The 26,040-nt window shown below is 34.3% G+C and overlaps 1 protein-coding gene across 1 annotated transcript in view; it reads left to right on the top strand.

The window, feature by feature from the left end:
* Positions 1–26,040, top strand: part of CSMD1 (CUB and Sushi multiple domains 1) — a gene marked incomplete at its 5' end in the record, with an annotated part of 494,218 nt that overhangs the window by 268,825 nt on the left and 199,353 nt on the right. The window contains 5 exons of the mRNA XM_057371364.1: positions 4,892–5,079; positions 13,394–13,582; positions 17,285–17,401; positions 18,792–19,007; positions 20,850–21,038. Coding sequence (XP_057227347.1) covers positions 4,892–5,079; positions 13,394–13,582; positions 17,285–17,401; positions 18,792–19,007; positions 20,850–21,038 — 899 coding nt within the window. The remainder of the gene's footprint in view (positions 1–4,891; positions 5,080–13,393; positions 13,583–17,284; positions 17,402–18,791; positions 19,008–20,849; positions 21,039–26,040) is intronic.

The following is a 26,040-nucleotide window of genomic DNA, read 5'->3' as shown; positions in this document are numbered from 1 at the left end:
AGTTCCTCTTTCATCTTGTCTCAAGTTCCCATCACAGTCCAAATTCCAGTTAGGCATATTTGGGGATGCCATCATTACAGATGATCAGCTGCTCCTTTGCAATTTGTTATAGTGGGCAAAAATTCTCCAATGATTTTATCAATKTTTAAGCCAATAACCATTTTAATCTCTCACATCTGGATCTTCACAATGCAAGTTTTGTGTTTTGCATTTCACCCTGCAAAGAGCTACTAAAAGACTGAGCATCATTTTAATATAAGAAGGGATATTGTATGAATAAAACATAATTAGTAGTTGATGAAAGTCTCACAGTGGAATCCTGGGTTTTCTGTAGAGATCTCTACTACATTCAAAACTGTTCATCATGGCCAGAAATTATCTTAAATTGGAGCAAATTAGACTAATGMTAACCTATCTAGGATATTAAAAACAAACTATGACTGATGAATTGATGAAGATTCTCACAAGACTGCATRTCTGGGCAATCAAATTGCAGGTAGATTAAGTAAATGGAAACTGAATCATATATTTAAAAAAAGAATTCTATCTTGACATGTAAAGCAACGTGTTTTGAACTTACACTGGTCACTGAGCTGCTAACATTTGRTAACTTTGTCGAGGAATCAAAATAAAAACAAACACATAAATAGAAGATTTTTGTGAACATTATWAGAAGCACAAAATGCAATGCAGGGGAGAAGATTTTAATAGTTTGTATATTGTTTACCATATCCTTTTCCAGTCATATTTTGTATTGTTATTATAAATACATTAATGTTGGGGACAAAGGAGAGAATGACAAATAGCAGAGGAAAATGGGAACTGTTTATAAACAGTTTTTCAACTAAGAGTTGTGTGCTTCCATTGTATTCAGCAGGAAGTTCCAGAATTTTCAGATGCTGGCTTTTTTTCTCATTAAAGACTCTGTAGTATTTATAAGTTTATATATACTTGCAAGTTTTTTTTTTTTTAATTTTTTTTTAATTAATGATCGGAAGCCTGAGGTTCAGGGATATCTTCCTAAATAAAAATAGCAATATTAGTTATAAGATGGAGCTTTTAAATTTTATAAAAGGGAATGTATTGCCTGAAGTTGCAGATATTTGAATGCCTATGACCTTAACAGTGTGATGACAATATTTCTGAGAAAATGAATAAGATACATAGGCTTCTGTGACATATGGTGCAGTTAAATAACTAAATTTGCTGAATTTTAGGCAGATGAACACACAAATTCCATTAACAGAATTCTAGAGTTTTGTGTACAAATGGAACTGCAATGTAATTGTCAAGAACTTAGAGTTTACCCTCATACAGATTGGAGAATTCTGATCACATATGATTTTTGAAATACAGCAGATACACCATTAATCTACTTCTTTTTGTCATCAATTCCCTAATTGTTTCAACTGCAAAACAATATTACCATTAAGCATATTGGTTTTGGTAGACAAAGAAGGAACGTTTCCCTATTTTCTTTGGAGGATCATGGAGCTTTTCTAGCAGGCTTAGAAAATCATAATATAAATTTTATTAAAAGTATTACACTTGTTAATAATAGAATAACCCTTCTTTTCCAGTATTTTTTTTCTTTTGTCAACATGAAGGCTTTGTTACCCCAGTTTAAAAATTCCATGGAAAACCTTTTTATTGCTTACAAGAAAAACTGATTTTGCTGTCTGATATAACATTATCAAATTAGAAATCAGTAATTGATTTTGTCAATTAATCAACAAATAAAATATTTTTGTCAAATATTTTGTCAAGTTTGTCTAAAATGAAGCCCTTTTATACTTTACTATATGACTTACATCAAAGACACAGCTAACAGAACGAAGCTTTGTACAAATGTGATATTAATAATGTAAATTATCTCACTCTCRAGCTAATGAAGCTTTCATGTTGCTAGACAAATGTTCCTTTCCAGAGTCCTTAGAAACTTTCCAGAAGTAGCAGCAAATAACTTTGTGACCATATGATGATTGAAACGAAACGTTTTGTGTTTCTGATTGTGCCTAGTACTTGGAAGGGTAAGAGAGAAGTAAAATCTAATTGGTTCAAGTCATGAGGAAAGGAGTAGAAGGGTAACTGCTGACTTGAAGATCTTTGGTGCTTTGAATATYGATGAAAAAATCATTTGATAATTTATACAACTAATATTTTTATCCAAAACTTACATAATTATATGAAGAATAGTGTAACRTAGCATTCTTTAAGACTCTAAAAAATAATCTACGTGCATTTTGAGAATATCCTACCTCCTTACTAATGTAAGTAAGCTAATAAGCATTAAGATAAACTAAAAACACAAAAAGTAAATTTTAATTAGGTACTTTCAGTAGCTATGAAGAACTTCCAATAACAAATTGTCTTATTTATCACTTTAGGGAAAATGCAAAGCCTGGAAATAAAAAAAGAACAAAAAACCCAACCCAATTCAAAAACAACTCATTTCCTTAAACCCTCAAAACCAGACAAGTGAATTATAAATTCCTATCTGAGTTTGACATGAGCAAGAACCTACAGGGAATAAAGATCATTTTCACGGTAGCAAATGCTGTAAGAGTTGTTTTATGTTTTGTCTCCARCAAGGGTTTGCTATCTATTGGCGTGCTAAGAAAACTGCAGTTGCTGGCTGAGAGCACTTTATTCCTAATTAGTTTCTCTCACAAACAAAACTGTCAAAATAATTGAACTATTGAATTATTGATCTTGAGTCTATTCATTATGAGTACAAATAAAGTATTTAAACCAGCCTAGCAGCATCAGTCTGTTTTCATCATTCTGCTGCAGGAAAATCAATGTATCATCTCTGAAATTATGGAAAGATACTGAAAAACTGTCAAGTACTTTAGTGATGCCCTCTGTAACTGTCTGTTTTGGTAAATRAAATAGAATCAGTGAGACTTTCCAGACACAAGAACTCATGTGTTTATACAATTTATTGTTGAAATAATCTTCAACATGCTTCTTGAGTTTCTCAGCCAGCATTCTCCCAAATAATTATAAAGAATGACCAGGACTTAGTGTGGGTAAACAACCATTCATAATAGGAAATTTGAATAGTATCTCCTTCTTTGAGAGGCTAAAGGATATATTTAATAATATGGATGTAGGGCATTCCATGCTAGCTGATCTCACTGCCAGAAATGGGTCCTGAAAATGCTTAATGTATTAGCAAACCTGCAAGCCCTGTATTCCACTGTCAGAGTGGATAGAGAGCAGTAAAAGCAATCATCTGGATTTCATCCAGCATATCCAAATAGAGAAGATAGCACCATRAATCTAGAGTTTTTTGTGTGAAGAGAAAGGAATGATATGAAGTGCCTAATTCAGTTTCCCAGCAGCMATTAGCTCTGATAGCAAAGCAAAAGCTTTTTCACTTTCGACTGTGCTTTTGTTTCCAGGGAACCACGAGAGAAGAATTAGAATGAATACTAAATACTTGCTAAAACTGAACTTGGTGGTACMAATACTGATGTGTTTGTGAAGATATTTTTACAAGACCAATGCTATTTGGTCTGTAAAATATAATGGCCTGGATGGGGAGCTTGGTGATTCTGTCATGATTGCCTAATGAAGTATAAAGTTTATTTACACATTGAAGGAATGTCACATACCCTTTTATTGAGTGTTTAATATTTTGCAGTTTTCTTTAATTACAAGAAAACAGTTTCTTATCTCTAGACCCAGTAACGTGTCCCATATTGGCAGGGCAGCTAAGGGCATTCACTTTGAAAAACATTATTGTATAGCTGAGGGACTTTGGTTGCTCTCGGAAGTTGAACTAATAAGCCCTATGGGAACAGAAAAGAAAAATCTCAGAACATATGCATTTCTGAAAGATGAAAATAAGAATACTGAGTTTGCATGCAAATACATTTAGACCAGTGTAGATATCCGTGTAATAGCACAAACTTCATTGACAGGGGAATTTATGTGTGTTTGGTTTAGATGCTACAGCATATCAGAATCTGTCAAGAATCATATMAAGAATCTGTCTTGAAAAGTGTCTGATGTAAAAAGTGGCAGTTCAAGCTCATCTAGAGAAAGAGCAGAATTGTGCTGTTTGATTTAAGAACTAGCAGCAGATGACTGCACAMATAGATATCCATTATGAACAGGAGAAATGTGATGTGATTTAGTGAATGACGGACACATTGACTCTGCTGTTGATTTTATTTTTTCTTGTAAATTAACCATCGTTAGTCTCCTTACTTTCCATTCTTGTCTATATTACTTGTTTTTTGAGACATTGAAGTAAACTAAGAAGTTATGCTTATTATAAATGCAACAAATTTCAAAGGAAGGCTTGTTTTAAATCTAATATTTTTGTACAGCTTTATTTCATAGGGCAAAAATTATTATGTAAAAGTAAATTAGCAAGCTATGTTAGAATAAAATCTTTGGATAAAAAAAAAAATGAAACAGTTGACTATGCATAAAACAGCTTTTGCCAAATAACAAATATCAAATAATGAAATTATTGAGATGAAATAATGAAATATTATTGAAGATGTTCCTAGGATGTCTAACTATTTTTTAATCTGAGGGCAAAAAATATCTTGGATCTTCATAATACAGTCTTGCTTCAGACAAATAACATTTTTATACCCAGATTTCCCACTAAATATTGTTTTGAAGGTCAGTCATGTWGTTGATCTGAAGTATGCTGCATCCCGTGTGAATTTTATATGATACCACAAAACAAAGCAAGGAAAACGATGCATGAAACCTTTAACGGTTATTGTCAATAGGAAATGGATGTATCTGTAGAGGTGTAATTTTTTAATATATGGTTTTCTTGATCAGTTATAAGTGGGTTGTATTTCTAACAGTTAAAATAATACATTTTGTCTGACTACCAGCTGACTTGCATATTCCTTTTCAGATTCCAGACTGAAGTTAATTATGATACTTTGGAAGTCAGAGATGGGCCAGCAAGTTCATCACCATTAATTGGAGAATACCATGGAACACAAGCACCCCAGTTCCTTATTAGTACTGGAAATTATATGTATCTGCTGTTCACTACAGACAACAGTCGTTCCAATGTTGGTTTCTTAATTCACTATGAAAGTAAGTCTGGTATTTCTTTAACAGATTTTTATTTAATCTTCAAAAAAAAACATTCAATTAGAAAATAAGCAAACAAATAAAATTCAGTAGTTATATTTGTGTAAGAAGAAATTAGGTTTACTCTGTGTTGTACTGGCAGATAATTCTGAAACTATTCATTTTGGAAAAWTTTTCTTCATGAGTTCTTCTATGTTATTCAGAGAACTTACGGACCTAGTTGTTTAATCAAATGCAAAATAATTTTAGAAACTTTCCCTAAAACATATATTTTTCCTTTTTGGTTTCTTTGGGTTTCCCCCATCTTCTCTCTCACTTTCTCTTTTTCTCTGGTTTTAGCACATTTTGCAGTACTGAGCAGATTTTGACACTTTATCTATGATGGTACYAAAATGCAAATAAATAAATAACAATATCTCCATGTGAGCTACAGAATCATCATAATAGCATTTTCTTTTAAATTAAATGCATAAAATGATGTATATTAAATGGTSTGAGGTCCCACTGGTCTTTATATGATAGTACAGCCATTCACTTAATTATTGACCTGAGAGAGCTTATGTGTTTACTTAAGTGTGGTTGTGTCAGCCAAATAACATCATTTTTATCAGTTGTTCTTATTTGAAAACTAATCTGATTGCTGTATATTTGCTGTAATATTGAATCTGGAATGAGTGCCCAAACATATTTTATAGCCACATCAAAATTTGGAAATTCTGCCGACTTTCTTTCAACTTTGGTTAAGAGATGRTGGAAATGGCTGAATAGCTAATAGTATGATTAACTTGAAAGCCACTAAATCATGCAAAGACAAGGAACAGTAGATAGGTTTCTGCATGAATTACCTGCAGAGGCTGATTTTCCCTGTTTTTATTGGATCTGAATGTTGTTGTTATGTTGAAGAAGATAGTCCTTAAATATTTATAGGTTTGTGTTTTATTTTAAGCCCTCTGTCAGGTATCTTTTTTTTCTGTTAAAAATTAAAACAGTTAGTAATAAAATATCTGCCCCACACATTCTTAAAGAGGAAGGTCTAATTATAAAAATATTTAGAACTGTATTCATATATTCAATTCTTACCTCTGTTGAAAAATTTAATATCTGACATGTGTGGCACTAATATTTCAGTGCTGTTTCTCTAGGTAGTCTGATAAAATGCCAAAGTTAAGATTCATAAGTACACTTTAATGCTTGAAGTAGGATTAGATCTTGAGCAAGTAAAGATGACAGAAAGCTATGATCTTCATCTTCTTTTACATATAGTTCCCCTCCACAGAATATTAAAAAAATAGCCTATTKTATAAAAGTTAATAATTTTTAAAGTCATAGTGAAGCTAAAACATTTTGTCTCACAGCATCTGTCAGAGCAGATTCACTCCCTGAATGAAGTATTTTTCTGTTTCAGTAGAAGTAATAKTTTAAAGGGTGAAAGGGTGAATGGTATAAATTTTTTTGCTTAGACACAAGTGAGAAGATCATAGAATCACAGAATCATCAAGSCTGGAAGAGACCTCCTAGATCATCTAGTCCAACTTAGTCACCCCTAAGCCATATCCCCAAGTGCCACTTCCAGGTGCCTCTTGGGCACTTCCAGAGTCAGTGACTTCAYGTCTTCCCTGGGCAACTTATTCCTATGCCTAAACACTCTTGCAGTGAAGTTTTTTTTTTTTTTCTAATATCTAATCTAAACCCCTCCTGGCGTAATTTAAGGCCATTGCCTCTTGTCCTTTGATTTGAGACATGGCAGAAGAGACTGACCCCCACCTCACTACAACCTTCTTTTAGGAAGTTGTAGAGAATAATGAGGTCTCCACTGAGCCTCCTCTCCTCCAGGCTAAAGAAACCGCTCAACATAGGACATATTTTCTAGGTGCTTCATCATCTTCATTGCTCTTCTCTAGACTCATTGCAGCACCTCAATATCTTTTTTGAAGTGAGAGGCCCAAAACTGAGCACAGTATTTAAGATGTGGCCTCACCAGTGTGGAGTACAGAGGCACAATAGTTTCCCTGGTCCTGCTGGCTCTACTGTTTGGGATACAGGCCAGGATGCCACTGGCCTTCCTGGCYACCTGGGAACATGATGTCTCATGTTCAGCTGGCTGAGGAYGAGCACCCTCAGGTCCTTTTCCAACAGGAATCTTTCCAGCCCCTCTGCCCGCAGCTTGCGGCTCTGCATGGGGTTGTTGTGACAAGGACACAGTACTCAGCCTTGTTGAACCTCACACAATTGGCCTTGTCCCACTRATCCAGCCTGTCCAGATCCCTCTGCAGAGCCTTCCTGCCCTCCAACAAATCAACACTCCCACCCAACTTGCTGAGGGTGCCCTCAATTCCCTTGTCTAGGTCATTGATAAAGATACTAAACAGGACAGGCCCCAGTACTGAGCCCTGGGGAACACCAAAGTGACCARCTGCCAGTGGATGTAACTTCATTCACCACCACTCTGGGTCCAGCCATCCTGTCGGGTTTTTACTCAGCAAAATTTGCACTTACCCAAACCATGAAAAGTTACTTCCTYCAGGAGAATGCTGTGGAAAATAATTTTGAAGGCAATTCCTGTCCTGAACGTCCAAATTGTAAAAAAAAGTTGTACAGAGAAAACTTGCTAAACACTTCACACCTATGTCAGTGCATTTGCTCCACAAGACTTCTTAAGTTAATCACAGTCTCACTGTTCATATTGCCTTTCTCCTCACACTAGATTTCTCACAGAACTAAAACCATCTCCATTTTGCCTTGTTTTCTATGTGTTCATGTAATGCAACTGGAACTTGCTGCAGAGTCTCTCTTTTTGTGCTAGTCCACATCAGGGCCTCCTGAAGCATTTCTGTGTCAGGCATACATCCTTCTTTGATCCTTTACCCTGTATGGATGATTGTGTACATCGCAGAGGGAAGGTAGTTACAATAACTASTAACATGGGAGTACTAAGTAGATAAAGTCAGTATTTTCAAAGAACAAAACTAGGTGGAAAGACCAATGGATGCATTGACATGAAGGAGACTGAAATTATGTTTTGATTGCCCTTGGAGGCTTMATTATAGAAGCTGCTAATTATAAAGATATCACAGCAGAACCTYTATTTGTTTCACATTTCTTGCATTTGTAAAAGAAAAGGTAGTCAATTAAAAATTTTAAGAAAAATTTTTGAATATTTTCTTTGCAAGTTCAAATACCTGTCTTATTAGGAATTATCTTTAAAATCTTCCAGTTATAGTCATAACTTTGATGATAAATTAAATCATTGCACTGCAAAGCAGAAGGATCTTAATCTTGCTTGAAATAAAAGGTTCAATATAAGCTGAAGAGAGTTGAATATGAGATGGCAGTAATATTCTATTATGCTAAAATATGCCTGTTATATAGCTTAAATAAATACGTAACCTGTGAAAGGTACTGTGAAGGATGTGATAATTTKTTAATTCCCCTCCTTAAATTTCTGTCGTTCAGCCTTTTGATCACACTTCAAACACAGCTAATGCAAGACATTGTAGATTAACTCTTATGCATCTAAGCAAAAAARTTAATAAAGTGCCTAAAATATTCTTTAAGTAAAACTAATGATAAAATATCCATGTTTTGTTAAAAATAATTAATCTATATTCTTTTGGAAAGAATGCTTCATGCCTCGCTTATATTTCCCTGATCTCTCAGCTTCCTTAGTTATGTGTTTTGGGTAGGGTTTACTTAGTTGTTTGTTTGTTGTATTTGTGGGGTTTTTTTKGTGAAGTACTGAATGAATGAACACTCCACTGTAAACTACATCTGAAAATTCAAAACTGTAAGGAAGTTTAAAAAAAAAAATCAGAATGGCACATACTTTTCCAAGCAAGGATGGAGAAGAAAAAAAAAAATTGGGCCAGAAGGATCAAGGACATTAATTTTATCTTCAGGCTTGAAAGATACTAGTTTCAAGCTGATAAACAAAGTGATAAGAAATAGATGATTTGTATTTGATAAAAAAAGATTATGTCAAACCAACTTAATTTCTTTTTTGACAGGTTAGCTGCTTTTGTAGCTTAGGGAAAGGGGAGGAAATAGTTCTGTGCCAACATTCACAAGAATTTTAGAAGTCTTTCAGAGAAAATACAGAAATTTAGTTTTGATGGCATTATTACAGTTCAATAAGTGTGCAATAAGATGCAACAAGAAATTCAGTTGGTACTGCAAAAAGTTGCTCAGAGAGGCTGTGGGATCTCCATCCTAGGAGATATTAGAAATACATCCAGAAATAGATCCACCTTTATGCAATCAGCTTTGGGTGACCCTGCTTGAGCAGAGGGGTTGGRCTACATGACCTCCAGAGGTTCCCTCCACATTAAATTGTTACGTGATTTCAGTGAAGCTGTGAAAAAAATATTTTAATAATAATTTTKATGACAGTGTAAGTACAGTTATGATTTCTGAGTATGTTTCCAACTCACAGTTATAGCAAGCACTATGATTGAGAAGATTAGAATTCAAAACAAGCTAGATGAACTGAAGAAAGAGTGTAGAACAAAACCAATTAAATTTTAAAAAGAAACATGCCAAGCCTAAATGGGCAAGGACAAATGAGATGCACATACAAAATAGAGATACAATAGAAAAAGATCTGGATTTCACAGAGAACTTATATAATCTAGAGAATAATGTGGTAATATTGCAAGAAGTTGAATCTTTTAGGCATTGTACTTAACCATAAAAAAAAAAAAAAAAAAAAAAAAAAAAAAAAAAAAAAAAAAAAAAAAAAAAAAAAAAAAAAAAAAAAAAAAACCCAAAAGGCAATTTCAGAAAATGTTTTTTTTTTTTGTTTACTGGACTGTTTTATATAGGATTTGTTCAAAAATTATTTCACTTCATTTAATGACCAGGGAGAATATTGTGTTCAGTTTGTGACACAGTTAAAAAAGAGTAGGAGGTTGTTAACATRGAAAATATGACACATAAGGAGTCATTGAAAGGTTTGTACTTGTTTAGAAAAGATAGGACTTGGCAGGCAGAGGGGAAGGCATGATAATTGTGCCATGTTCCCAGTAGCTAAGAATTGCAGCTTGTCCTAAAGTCTGCACTGCCTGTGCTCCTTCTCAACTCTTTACAGTCAACTCTTTACAACTATTTTCCAACCAAATTTGCCACTGTTGTGCCAGGACTCTCAATATTGACCATTATTTAGTTTACCTTAGGTTATCTTGTATAAAAAAAAAAAAAAAGAATCAAATCTTCATGCAAAGAAGTAAAGAAAAATTATTTCTTTTCAGCTATGTTCATGGTTGCTAAAACCTACATACTGAATATTTTTCCCCTGGGAATGAAACTGTTGGCTGAGCTGAGGTGTTTTTTCTTTATTTAACACTACTACTTCAGTCAGGAAGTTGGAAGCTGATAAATTTTCCCCAGATTTTGGTCTTCTTACAAAAATGTGGAACGACATARTCAATGTAATTTAGAATTACCAATTCAAAAAGAAGCTGAGTTCACCTGTTATATGTGACTCAGAATGCCAAAGCAGTTGATGTTTTCAGGCAGGGTTGGTAGGCTGCCCTAAGAGGAAGAAAGTTTAAGAGTGCTGCTGTGGACCTCCATCTACACTAACTTATTTCAAAATCTGAATTATGATATGTCTGAAAAAAAAAACCAAAAATGCGTATCAAAATTAAAATTTTATACAGATGAAATTATTAAGGACRCATACAGTGCAGAATACTATAGACTTAAAGGGGTTCTTTAAGACTATTTTAAGCAATTTTATCCATGTGAAGGGAATCTAAAAATGCACTAAGCCAGCTAACATGGTACATTTGCATTAAGAGTACGCAGTCAAGTCTAGAAGAAACTTATTAGTCTATAATTTAAGTATGTCAGGGTTACCTCATGAAAACTAGATCATAAGCTTTCAAATCTGAATTCTAAGTGAGATATAAGAAGAGCTGGAGAGTACAGGGAATATTTCTCTGTRAAAGCTAGAATCATTATTTATGGCATTTTTATTTGTAGTCCTGCTTCCAACTCTCATATCTATAGTTCTAAACCCTTCACTTTATGCCCTGATAAATCAATTTTTTCCTTAGTTTTGAACTCATTCCTCTTCATTCCTAAGGCTATATGGTAGTCCTGGATAAACTGRTCAGGTTAGAATCAGTGAACTGAGAGTACAAGTGAGAGTGCACAGAGTTAGAGATGCACAAGCAGCTGAGAGGACCAGCACCTTCAGGATGTGTTTAGAGGGCTAAGAAACTATGAAATGCCTGTGAAAAAGGGGGTTGTGGTGGATTAACTTTGACTAGATCCCAGGTACTCAAATCTTAAAAATAACTTTCCTCTACCCCTCTKTTCTTTGGCTGAACTTTACTTTCAGTTTTATCTACCTCTTACTTCTGAGAGTTGCAGGAGACAGGGCATGATGGTCGTGGTCAGTTCATYGCACRTTGTCTTTGCTGCTCCTTCCTCCTTGGTAGAATAATCCCTCAGACTCTTCCCCTCATCCAGCACTGGTTTCCTTCCCCAGGAGACAATCTTCCATGACCATCTCAATTGTGAGTGCTTCCCAAGATCTACAGCTCTTAATGAATGGCTCTGGCATGGATCCTTTCCGTGGGGTGCAGTCCCTCAGGAACAGACTGCTCCCAGTGTGGATCTCTCACAGGGTGACAAATGCCAGCAAAGGTGTTCCAGTGTAGGTTCCTGTCTCTGCTGGGCCACAGATCCTGCCAGGAACCTGCTCCAGTTGGGCTACCCCGAAGGTCACAGCCTGCTTTGAGCATCCATCTGCTCCAGTGTGGGATCCTGCACAGGCTGCAGATKCATATCTGATCCACTGTGGACCTTCATGACCTGCAATAGGACAYGTGCTTCACCATGGTCTTCAGCAGGGCCATCCCTGCTTCCAAACCTTGAGCACCTCCTCCCTCTTCTTCAGTTGACCCTGCTGTTTCAGAATTGTTGCTTTCACATAGTCTCACTCTTCTCTGTGGCTGCTGTTGTTCTGCAGCAGTTTTTTGTGTCCTTCTTAACTGTGTCATCCCAGAGGCTCTAGCACCATCTCTGATGGGTTCCGCTGTTGCCAGATGGCATTGGCTTTGTTGGGTATAGGGGAAGTTTATGGCAGCTTCTCACAGAAGCCACTCCTGTAGCCACCCCTGTCTACTAACACATGRCCATGCAAGCCTAATACAGGGGTAAGGGTGGGTCAGTGTTCTAGTTTTTTGTTTTGTTTCTCACTGTCCTAGGCTGTTTTTAATTGGCAATATTTTTTTTAAAATGAGTTTGTTTTTATTGTAATTAATAAGTGATCTCCTTGTCTTTGTCTTAGCTCTTGAGTTGTTTCATGTTATTTTCTATCTTACTTTCTGCCCCTGTATGGTTGAAGGGAGTAATGAAAGAGCAGCTGTGGGGGGCTGGCAGCTAGCCAAGGTCAACCTGCTACATACAGTAACAGAAAAKAAAAGAAATTCCTGTCATCCCAATAGAGAATCGTTTCCCTCATGTGCATACATCATAGCTCCTTATATTATTAAATTCCACAATCATCTGCTCTTACTAGAAGGATAACAGATAATGCTTAGTTAATGAACCTTCATTTGATAATTTCAATAATTTGATAATTTCATTAATTTGATTATTTTTTCAGTGTATAACTCTAGGTTTATTGACCAAAAACTGTTCAATCGCTCCTATAAGACGTAATTACCAGAGACTCKTTCTGTCAGATAAGAGTTATACAATTGTGTAAGCTATATTATTTGTCTTTCTTTTTTTTCATGCATAGGATAACATCTGTAAGAATTTAATAGTTTGTGAGTTTTTCAGTTGCATCTTTTAGACACTTGTTTTTTGTTGTATCAAATAATCATTACTATGCAGAAGAAAATTGAGTTGCCGTACAGTATTGGAAAATGGATATATGAAATGAAATAATAAAATATGATTTATATACTTGCAAAAATTTGTATGGATACTTTGAACCGTTATATCTTCCTGTGGTTTCACATGTCCAGTGCTTTTATTGTTTTGGTGGTTTTAGTTGATTGACAAAATATATTTTAAATCTKCAATCTTTTTCTACTTCATTTGGACCTCTTTATTTTATAAAACTTAGAATTGGAAAACTGTTCTGTGAGTCAGTGACAACAGGTAGAGAAAGGATTTTATATCCCATGTCAGTTCTCAGGCAATGCTACCTAGTGTCATTTGGAGGCTCTTTCTTTCTCCTGTCTTCCTTGTTTTGTGTTTTGTTTTTTGTTTTTTTTTTTTGTTTGGTTTGGTTTGGTTTTTTTTCTGCTGTTAACTATGTGAAAAAAAGGTAAAAAAACCAAATTAAATCTGTGTGTTTCAGGTGTTACTCTGGAGTCAGATTCGTGCCTTGACCCAGGAATTCCTGTGAATGGCCATCGCCATGGTAACAACTTTAATATCCGCTCCACAGTAACCTTCAGCTGTGATCCAGGATATACACTGAGTGATGAAGAACCTCTCATATGTGAAAGAAACCATCAGTGGAATCATGCCTTACCCAGCTGTGATGGTAAGTGTCAAGCTCTTCAGATGGCAGCTTTAAGATCCATAAAAGTTAGCCTACTATTTTTCAGAATTAATTAAGCTTGTCATTTCTCCACCTTCCTTCAATTGCAGTAAGATCCACACTTCTAAGAAATTATTTTACTTTTATTAAAAACCATGTTTTACGTCTCTGTATCAGCTTTCAGTCAAGTACTGAAAAAAAATTGTGTATATTCATGAACAGAAAAATTAAAATTTTCAGTGTGCCATTGTGCAACTGTGAATCAAAATGGTGCCATACTACTAATACATTCAAAGCAAAACCCATACATTTTATTTATATTTGAAACTTTAAATTCTGCATACCAAAATGATTAATAAATCAAAATCTAGGATACTCAATACTAGAACAGATAGCTCATGATTAGCCTATATAATTAATTTTCTTAACACATTTTTTCTTGGAATTTTGGTTAGTTTATTAATTGTTTTGTTGGATATGCAGTATGAAACTTTCTGTAGCTTCCATTAAACTTTTTTTTTTTTTTTTAAATGCTGAATTACAGTCATGGTTTAATGCCAGCCAGCAACCAAGCCCCACAGAGCTGTTAGATTACTCCCACCAGCAGGATCAGGGAGAGAATCAGAGGAGTAAAAGTGAGCAAACCTCTGGGCTTAGATAAAGACAGTTTAACAGGGAAAGCAAAGGCTGTGTACACAAACAAAGCAAACCAAGGAAGTCATTTACTGCTTCCCAAGGGCAGGCAGGTGTTCAGCCATCCCCAGGAGAGCAGGGTCACATCACATGTAGTGGTCACTTAGGAAGACAAACACCATCACTCTGAACTTCCCCCTTCTTCCTCTTTCTGCCCACTTTATATACTCAGCATGATGCCATATGGAGTGGGGTATTCCTTGGGTCACCTGTCCCTGCTGTGACCTGTCCTCCTAATCTCCCACTCACCTCCAACTTCCTCACCAGTGTGGCAGTATGAAAAGCAGAAAAGRCCTTGGCTCTGTGCAAGCCCTGCTTAGCAATAACAAAAACATCTCTGTGTTATCAACCCTGTATTCAGCACAAATCCAAAACACAGTCCCAGCCACTGGGAAAAAAAGATAACTCTACCCCAGCCAAAACCAGCACAACTATCCTAGCAAATATATCTGTGCTCCTTTTTGTTATTGGATTGTTTGGCTAAGTTCTGTTTCTGTGAACCACTGAATCAAATTTTTCAAGGAATGCTTCTGTAGTTGCTACAAAATCTCTCTTATAGAAACCAAAAAACAACAGCAAAGAAAGGCTCTTGCTTTAGTGAATCACATTAATTTGRGCTTTTCAGGCCCAAGGTTTTTGTTGATTACAGTGGAATGTCAGAGGACAAACTTARAGTTAGATTCAGCAAAGTAATTTAGTTGCTCACTCTGTTTTAATTTGTTTTATTGAAATTGAGCACTACTCTTCTCCATCTTCTAAGTCTCACAACAGTCTTGTAGCCCCATGTTCAAAACATATAGCGTACCAAAAGATTACTACAAAAGTTAGCTAATCTAACATTCAAACTCTCTCACATTGTAATCACCACAACTCATCCCTCCTTTACATTTTAGAATTTTTCATTGCTGTTATGGGTTTCTTTCCTTGTTTGATTTGCAAAACAATAAATGGATTGAAGAATGCGAAATAGTCTTAACTTTGAATAGCATTATCTTCTTTTTCTGTTTACTTTGTAACAAAATGTGTGGATGTATTTTTGAGTTAAAATATCAATACTTAAACATTGTGTTTGCATATGRATGTTGAACTTCAGGAAGATCTAGTTAATTTTCTCTCATTGAAAAAGAGTCTTTATTTCCCAGATCCTTCACCCACTTTCTGTGTGAGTGTATGAGAAAATGTCAAGCCTTTCTGGAGTATGTTCTCTAGGCAAGCAACATACAAGGGTTCAACATACATTCAGTATCTTCTTTTCCTTACAGATTAAACTCTATTGTGCTAAGTAGTCTAAAAAGATGCAATAGAACTCATGTTCTGTTAGGTAATCATTCTGTTAATGTATTCGCCTTTTGAGACTCAACAAGTTGTGACCCAAATTTTTGGAATGTGTCAGATTTGAGTGAGATAGAAATGAGCATTTTGCAGTCATCTGTAGAGTACTGATGTTCTCAAAATTTTAACTTCTGAAATTAATTTAGCAGAAGAAATACCTAAGGGTAAAACATGTTGCTTTGTTTCATGCCAAGAAAGAAGAAATAAACCTGTATACAAAGACAAGGTGGCTAAAGGTCCCTATAAGTAATGTGTCATCCTCAAAATATGGTAATGCCGAGGCAGAACATGAAAATAATTTTTGAATGAAAGCTAAATTAAAACACATCAATTACATGTTACCAATTTTGTTTAAAATATGTAAATTACTTTGAAATATGGAATATCTGAATTATATAATGTTGCACAGTCAAATGTTTTTCTTCCTTCTCCAATGTTACAGAATAAGATAAGGATTTTGAATTAATGTACTGTTGTTCCTTTATGGCACTGTAAACCTGGTGTCTGTAATTAAGTTATTTATGATTAAGTAATGTTATCAACCGTATATTTACTGTGGGTTTAGTCAAACATATTCTAATTCATACTTACATGCAGAAATAAATATATWCAGGCAAAACCAGGCTGGAAGCATTTCTTTGCCTTCTACTTATAAATTACATAAATTCAAAAAACATTACAAACTTTAAGAAAAACCCTAATCTAATAAGAAATGAAAAAAAGGAACTTTAGCTGTAAACCAAGTGTATATACATATATACATATACATATATATACATATATATATATATATATATATACACACATATCTACAGAAAGGTACTGCAATTTGATAAAATACTTTGTCATGTATGTTTTCCATCTTGTTTTTGGCAAGTGTATCACTCTGTGTGAGGAAGAGTAAAGACTAAAAGCATCTTAATGTTTTGTTGTTTCATTGTTTAAATATTTAGTATATTAAAATTTTAAACAACATAAAACTGGACAGCAAGAGATGAGTGAAAAGTAGAGTCATGCTGTATTTATAAGATCTGTGAGCAATTCAGCATGCAAATCTTAAACTTTAATTAATTTGCCATGCAAATTAGAGCAGCCTAGTTTAGCAAATTCTAATATGCATAAAATGTTTTCTAGCATAGYCCTTGTCTTCCAAAATATTCAGTTCCAAATAAATTACTTATGATGGGACAATCTGAATCTTTGAAAAAGAGGAAATTACACTTTTTTTTTCCCCTGAGCATTGCAGTAGACATTAAACTTTCAATTATTTGAAAAAATACACTTTTTATTTAAATATTTTTGTTTGTTAAAAATGTGGTTGAATATATGCTTTTCTAAATACTTAGTGGAAGGAAAGTAGCAGCAAGATATTTTTTTAGTTACTTCACAAAAATATCTTCCTTCTTACTGCTGCAATAGGAATTAATACCAGCAATATAAATTTTACTTATTTTTATATTCCACTAACTAACAGGAGAGGCTGAAGATGAAAAATAAACTCCTTTTCAGGGTCTAATTTAGGACAAAACAAATTGTTGTCAAACATGAACATTATGCCTTTGGATTAATTAACTTCTTACTTTAATCCTTGACCCTATTTTTAATTTTAAAAAGATCTCTCTCTATCTCAGTTTCTACAAGACACTATTTCTGTATGTCTTCTTCTTTTCTCTTCTTAAGCTTTATGTGGTGGATATATTCATGGGAAGAGTGGAACTGTCCTTTCTCCAGGTTTTCCTGATTTTTACCCAAATTCTTTAAACTGCACTTGGACTATTGAAGTGTCTCATGGCAAGGGTAAGAATCTAATATTAATTGCATATATATATTTGATGTCTGTATGAAAAAGAAAATCAGACACACATAGCAAAAAAAAAGCCATTTGTGTGTTAAACTGGCACTTTCTACCATTCCTTTGAGGAAGAAGATTTATTTCCCAAAATACATATCTTCAAATGCAGTGTTTCCAGTTCGTGTTTGTTTTTCAAAAGAATCATTCTTTTTAACAGATGCCAGAGGAAATCTGTTTAAGTCTCAGAAAAATGGAAGAGTAGAAGAGGTAAAATATGGGAAAATAATAGCTATTTGTTAAATATCACTAAATTTGTTTCAGTCAAAGATGTCAGGACCTTGTGAATGGCTCTTCACCATTATTAAGCACTAAGAAACAGATTTGTTCTGTGTATTGGTAACCTTATATTTCAGACTTAAACCATTAAAGCAAAAACTTATATGTATATTTATGCTRTGTATGCAGTAGAGTAATACTTGAATGCATAGTTAATCTTGTCAGCTTRTCCATTACGGGAATGTGTAAAATACCGTAAGGGAAAAAACTCAGAAAATACTAATAACTTACATACCATTAAATCAAAACATAATAAAAATTTGCTGAGAAGTATTTTGGAAGTTTCTATTGTTTGAAATCTTCTTAAAGACTGATTTTTTTTTATTTTTTTTTTTTTAACTCATAAGACATTTTAAATGTAAAATATGAGAAAACTTTCTACGAACATTTTTTCCCTCAGTAAATTTATTGTATTTATTGTATTTGAAAATTGAACTGTAAGTCAAAATTCATTTCATCACTGGACTGGAAGTTGGCAAATGAAAAAAAAAAAAAAAAACAAAAAAAAACTGCAATAGCTTCAGTAAAGGGTCAGTTCCAGAAAATATGAATCTGTATTTGTGTAAGACTGTACATATAACTTGTATATGGGTGCTCCCCTGAAGTTTAGAATGAAAAAAAACAAAATTGTATTGGAGGAAATGCAAAAATRAAACAGAAATTCAACATTTTAGCAAAGTATCAGAGTATGTCTTCTAGTTAATAGGGAAATCAAGGTAGATATTGTAAGCAAAAAAGACATGTAGGAACTTGAATAACACCTAAACCATATAAATTTGGATTTTCAGAGTGCTGTGTACAAATAGCACTGRATGCCATCGGGAACTACTGATTACAGTGAGCTAAATAAGCATTCACATTGTACATGTTACTCAGTTGAGCTCAAGTGCTTTCTGYATTCTTTACTTTTAGAATTTCAGGTTTTGATTCAATGTGCAGCTTTTTCTCAAAATGTTCCTATGTAACATAAGAATTGCTTTCTGTGTCACCTGCATATGAAGGAATAGAGAAACTTTTTATTAAATGCTTTTCTTTTCTCCCTTTTTAATTCTTCTAAAGGTGTTCAGCTGGTTTTTCATACCTTTCATCTTGAGAGCTCTCATGACTATTTGCTCATCACTGAAGATGGGAGCTTCACAGAACCAGTGGCCAGATTAACTGGCTCAGTTTTACCCCCTACAATTAAAGCTGGCCTTTTTGGAAATTTTACTGCACAGCTTCGATTTATATCTGATTTTTCAATTTCCTATGAAGGTTTCAACATAACATTTTCAGGTAATGAATTSCATTGTGCTATATATCCTGAAACTGCATTTTACTTGTAGAAAAGAGAAATGTCATGAGCAACCAGTAAAAAAAAAAAGTTAATTGAAATTGTACAGATTCTATCATAGAAAACTGGCTAAGGTTTATAAATGTGGCCAAGAGATTAAGAAGGATGTTGGTGATATGATTGTWTTAAGAAATATCCCCTATTCTCACAGAAACATTAAAATTGTGAAAAAGATGTTTGGAGGAAAATTAAGGGGTAAAACAAACAAAAAAAAATAGAAGGTACCACTTCAGAAGAACAGAAATGACAGGTAGTTTTTTACTAAGGGAAGTATAGATACTTCTAAAAAGCAGTGGTATGCTAGCTCAGAATCACAAAGGAGGCTAAATTGAAGTCTAATTTTGAAATAAAAATGTATATATTTGAAAAAAGGAAAAAAAAACCTACCGCACTGACTAGAGCAGTAGTGATGGATTTACTCATATTAAATGCTAAAATAAAGGTTTATGTCCTATCTGCAAGTGCTACAAGATACAGAGCAGCATATGCCATCATTTATATTAAATATACATTTTGAGACATTTTATAAGGTACATTAACTTTATGAAAAAAGTAGGTGATCCTGTTTTCATACTTTTACACAATCAGAATATTTTTCTTTTTAGTGACAAGTATTTAGTGGGAARACCTTAAACTTTTCAAATGTCATTTAACATAGAAATTTGTTGTGAGAATTGCTATGTGCATAAAAGTGTGCTACAGGGTATCTCCATGTGTAGCTTAGCATTTATCATACCGAGCAGACATAGTTGATCATCTGTTTTCTGAACCTACAGCTTTTGCCAGTAGAAGCTGTTGTGGTTTATAGATTCCCTCTAATATACAGAGCTTTACTACATGACAGTTACTAAAGGGAAGGATTTATTTATTTTATTCCATATATCAGCTGTTTAAACACTCAGAAGCTTTGGTTTAGTTTCTTCCCCTGACTAAATGGAGTCTCTTCCTCTGAATAAAGAGATTTTACCCTACTTTCCACTGACCTCCAAGGTAAATTTCCTTGAAAATATTTTTTCTTTTGTTACCAGAAGTGATCTCTTGGGTCTTTTGGATCATGTTCTGAAGAATATAAAATGAAACTTTTTCCATTAGCTGTTAAGTTGGTCTTTCAGAATTATTTTTTGAAGCAGTTGGTAGTGGGTATTTAAGGAAGAAAATAATATGAGAAAACAGGACAAACAAAAAGTGATACTTCCACAGCATGCTCCCCATTAGGAGATGGGGAAATGGGTGACTCAGATGTTTTCTGAGTTTGATTTGCTTCCAGTGCAACAGCCTTGACTTTTTCCCCATTAGTTTATTCTGACTTCTGAATTACTCCTGATGCATAGTTAAAAAAGCACACTTTTTGAAAATGTATTCATACATCTTTCATTCACCTAATATTTTGATTTTCTTTAATTAGATTTTCTTCATTACATAATGATTTCCTTTAACTGTAAGTCTCACTTCTAAAGCTGTTTAGGAGTTCAGATGAAATGAAACAAGAATTTTATACAAAGGAAGTAATTAAACAAAATTGTAGTAAACCACTTAGAGTAGAAGCTGATTACAGCTCTTGAAATTAAGAAAATAGATGTAGTGTGGGTGGGACACATTAGATACATAATTACTGTATATGCAGGCATAATAGACTTATAGAAACAGTAGTGGGTTTTAGAAGAGAGCACAGCTCTGAAGTACATGTTTTCCAGCTGTTCACACAATGCAAGCAATTTGGTAATTTTTTTTTCCATATGGACAGCTTGTCAAGATAATAATATATTATGTTTTATTGTCTGCAGAATATGATCTGGAGCCATGTGATGATCCTGGTGTTCCTGCCTTCAGTAGGCGAATTGGGTTTCATTTTGGTGTTGGAGATTCCTTGATCTTTTCCTGTTTCCCTGGATATCGCCTGGAAGGTGCCAATAAACTCACCTGCCTGGGAGGTGGCCGGCGTGTATGGAGTGCACCTCTGCCAAGGTGTGTGGGTAGGTGGTCACATGCTTTCATTTCATTCATCAAATCGTTAATAGCACATGGCATGTGTCAGAATACTGGGCAGGGAACAAAGTGCTTGGGTTGAAACGACTGATCCCCAAGCCATAAAAACTTTAAAATCAGTGCAAGATGTAAGCAATGCATGCCTCTTTTATTTAAAGAACAAAAAATAAGGAGGAATAATTAGAATTATGCTAGCAAATAAGGTCAAAATATCATGTGAGATAAAATGTAAAAGTAATTATTAAATTTTGTGCTTGCCATGGTTAAGTTATAAATTTTATACTTTGTCTTTTGGTGTAGAGAAGCAATATTTAGGRGTTTTAGGTAAAAATACTCTACTTTAGAGCCCTGCAGCTGGTTTTAAGGGTCTTTTTTTCATATTGTGTTTTATTTTTGTAATTCTAAACTTTTGGGATTTTTACAGTTTATAAGTTACATTACAGCATTTTAAACTTTATTTTTTATAATTATTGTGCTCTTGTTAAACATCAGTAACTATGAACTGAATGAACAGTTCTTTTTGCAGAAAAGCTCTGGGACTGTATTTTATAACATTTCTGACAGTTGCTGTATTTGATTTGTGAGATGGTTTTATCTCTGCCATGTCAAGTGAATCTCATCAGCTACTATTGACATAATGCTTCTGAAAAGTCAAATACTTCCATACACCTCTAAATGGATTTCCTTAAGAGGGCTCCTGTTTTCAATAAGTTTTTATTTTGTGACGGGAGAAACTCAGCTTCAGCTTCTTTCTTTTATTTCTTTTAAAAAGATGAATCTCTATATCTGAAAAAGTCACCTACATTGTATATGCATGTAAGGTACATAGGAAAGCAAAAAATATCTCAAATTTTGTTTTAAAATAAGGTCATTCATCCCATGATGAAGGGATATTACAGATGAGAGAGAAACCAAAATAATACGGAGTTTGCCATTTATTTGAAATTCTAGATTTTGGATTTGGGTCATTTATTCGTTTGTTTTGTTTGGGCTTTTCTTCTAGGGGGCTTCTCTGTATTCCATTCAAACATTTTTAGTTTATTTTAGATATCATAAAACTGTATCCTGCAGGAATACTGTTATCTTGTGCTGAAGAAAAGAGACATTCTWTATGATGGTCATGTATGTTTTCATAAATTTTGTTAACTTCTAGAAAGCCTTTCCTACATTATCTGTACTAATAAGAGATTCATACCTGATATCTTGAAAATGCTCACCTAGTTACCCTCATATTGTGAAAGACACATTGAAAAATTGCAGAGATTACCAAAGTATTAATAATCAGCTTAATGAAGTATCAGCCATTGAATTAGCTGTGAATTTATAGGACTAATGTAATCACTTACTGTGCCAGATGCAGATATGCCGGTATGTTCTCCCAAGCATAATTTAATGATACATGTCTATTTATATGTCTATGTGATAAGTCTGACAGTTCATATAGAAATGGAGTTTATTTAGAGAGAGTCCAACATTTCCTTTTTGTTCTTATGATCAGTTTTGAAAAAAAATTGTCAACTGACCCWGAGACTTCTGTCACTAAATTACTGTATGAGATTCCACTTTCTAACTGATAAGTAAAACCTTTTATAAAATATGCAAAGACAAGTGGCACTTCTCTAGAATAAGATCATCTAAATAACTCTTTTATCTCAACCTATGAAGAGAATTTGATCTCTTATAGTGTAGCAAACTAAAAATTTCTACAATGCAACTAAGGYAAATGCAAGGAAAGAAACTTCGCTAAGCAGCTGAGAGAAACTGAGGGGGAAAGACATACTCAGTGCCCTTCAGTTCAAGCTGCTTTTAGAAATGATTTTTTTCTTAACACTAATGTTTACAGAGTTCCCTCTTCTTGTTGCCATGGCACCTAAGACATTAGGGGTGAAGATAGCCTCTTACCCTGAAAAGGAATTCACACAAAGAATTCACTTAGACAAGTGAAAAGCAACTACTTGTCCTGTTTGGAATGTACATTCAGAAGTTAAATCTAGTCTCAGTTCAGTGGCACAAATTCGTAAGTAAATCACTGGCTTCAGTAGCCTATTGATTATTTCTTCCTAATTCTCATTACTACAGTGACCAAATGCTTATATATGATATGTACACATAAACCTTTATATATCATCAAGGATTTTTCAATCCTTCTATGAAACATGGTAGTACATTTTTCATGATTTTTAAATAAGATTCAGGATGAAAGCCCTTCAAATTAAATTGTATCTAATTTATAAACTAAACATTTCCGCAAGCACATGCTGATTTGTATCACACAAGTTGTATTCAGTTTCATCTGCTGAAAAAAACAACAAATCAATAGGGTTTCCAAAGGTCTTGCCCTTCTCCATCCAAGTAAATAATTTCAAGTCCTTCCCCTAGGGTTACCTTCAACACGCAATGCAATTTTCCTGATCAGAGAACTATTTGTATCTTTATACCATTTCCTCTTCTTTGAAGAGTTTTTTCCAGGTAAGGGAAAAGCACAGCTTGGGAGGTCTCATTAGCCTAACATGATGCTGCCATTGTTAATTTAAAACTTTGAGTCCTCTATAAGCAACATTATTATAATTTTCAGTGCCTTCTCTGTAGGCTATGCAGGTAGACGTTCTTCCCCTGGACTTCTTTATCTGATTGCTTGGAAATTTGTTGGCTYAGAATAAAGCAGCATACCTTCTTCTGCAGTAGGAACCCTCCTTTTCACAACAAAATACACCAGYCTACCTGCAAAATCAGATTCATATTCATAGGAAATTTGTAAATCTTATTTCCCTGTGTCARCCATTCACTCTTTTGACTTTTCAATTAGAATAATTTTTTGTAGCTGCGCTACACAAGTTATGGATATTATTCCACCTCACCCCAGAGTTTTGAAAGGTCTAGCTAGAGTTATCCTTGAGGCGTTTCCATTTCTGATTTGTACTCCAGTTKGATCTCTTCCTTGACTAGAAAGCAGTTTGTGCCTAGAGCCACCTACTTGCTGCTATTTGATGAGAAGAACTCTACTGTTAAGAGATCCAGGAGAAGATCCAGGCCTTTAGGGCTGATTCCCTTTGCACTGTTAAAAGAACACATTATTATTACCCAAGGTGGTGTCAATTTTCCCCTATCTCAGAAGACTAAAGCTTTTCATTTCTTTTCCCTTAAATCTCTGCTTCTCCTATAGAAGCAAATTCCCATAGCTGTCTAGTGAATTTTGTGTTTACATTGACATGATGTGGCTTTTCAAGAAGAACCCTTCCTTCCACTCTATAAACCGATTCTAGGAACGCTGGGACTGCCAATCTCCTCAAAGAGAATTTCTCATTCATAAATTGCTTATAAGAATGGTAGTGGGTCATCCATAAAAAAATCTCGTTTTCTCTAAGAGCTTCCTCAAAACACTTAAGTGGTTTCCCTGACAGTTGTGCTAGTAGTTGGTAACAGCAGATGGGACACTCTACTCTCTTTTTTACACAAGAATACAACTTCCCGTCTTTTCAGACAATGTAATTGCATTTGGGAGAGCTATCACATGATTTTTACCAGACTGGTGACTCACTCCAGCATGTGTGCTAGTTAGGCTTTCCTGCAGGTTCCCACAGTATAAAGGACATAGACAGTAATTTGAATGAATAAAAAGTCTATCTGTATATAGATGTTCTTTGAGATGTGTTGTCTCAATGTACATTCACAGTGTTCATTTTTACCTGTCTTCAAAATTTACTGTTACTGAGAAGAATTAAAGAGAACTCTGCTACTTTGATATTTTGTGTGATACACAGAATTAATTGAGTAATGAGCACATGTCTATAGATAATGTCACGAGAAAAAGATCTTCCTAGCAATTCTGACACAGGGCTACCTGAAATACAAGCATGAATAGTATCTTGAAAAGAAATGTCACTAGCACATATCTTTTGATTTGAGAGTATTTATGTAAATATCTGGGGTTTTACAGTTCTGAAATAACTTGCTACCTGTGAGGATGTTAATTTTATCATCTGGTATGCTACTGTAATTAGTATGTTTGTCTATGTGTGATGGTTTAATTTTCCAGATCTACTTCTGGATAATTTAATTTTCATTTAAAATTACTGGGCTTGTGTTGTGTGTGGGTAAAAACCAAGCTAATGGAGTACAGACAAGCTTCCCTTGATTATCTTTTGTCTAGTTGAGATTTGTAAACAGAAAACAGCTTTCATCCCCTTCATTTATTTACATTTTATCCAGTGTTATTATTGCTTTAATAATTAATCYGGCATTTCCTATTAAAAAAATTCAAAATGTATGTTCTTAGTAATTATAGTTGCGATGGGTTGCTGACACTACTTCTACATATATAATTTATTGCCATTATGTCATTTGCTTTTCATAGTTACAAATGTATATATACATACACCTTTATGCTTATTTCATCACCATAAAGACAAAATTGTCTGAGTTGGATGCATATTCTTATTACTTTTTCCTTCCAGCAATAACTCTTTTTTTCTCTACCTATAATTGCACAGTTCTATTATAGTTTCATTTACATTTCACAGCTGACTACTTTTTCCTGAGGACAAAACCCAGCTTTTAGTGATTTAGTCCCCCTAGAGTACAGATGCAGGAGTAAAGCTTCGAGGCAGTCACGCATCTCTGCACATCCGCAAAGCTGTGTGAATCTCAGAAGCTTGRTGACCAGTGGAGTCCAGAAATGAGGTGGAAAAACTTCTTAGTCTTTTAAGCTACCTGATTCTGAGGCTAATGTCCACCTAAAGGAGACTGTCACAATCATATTTCTGATGTTATCTTATTGTCATCACTAACCTTTTAAACATGATACACACAATATTTCTGAGAAATGGGTTACTAAGGTAGATTTTCTAAATCTCATCTAACAAACCAAGATTCTGATTTTAATCATACTTTTCTTACTTTAGAGTTTCCTTTAAGTCAAACTATTCAGGAGCTTTCTAACACTGTACTGGAGTTGTGTTACTGTTAAAAAATGAACTGAAAGACTCATAG

This window comes from Malurus melanocephalus, unplaced genomic scaffold (assembly GCF_030028575.1).
Source record: "Malurus melanocephalus ecotype Western Australia unplaced genomic scaffold, MMel_1.1 scaffold_6, whole genome shotgun sequence".
In the NCBI taxonomy this organism is placed as follows: domain Eukaryota; kingdom Metazoa; phylum Chordata; class Aves; order Passeriformes; family Maluridae; genus Malurus; species Malurus melanocephalus.
This window is presented reverse-complemented; position numbering and strand designations above follow the sequence as displayed.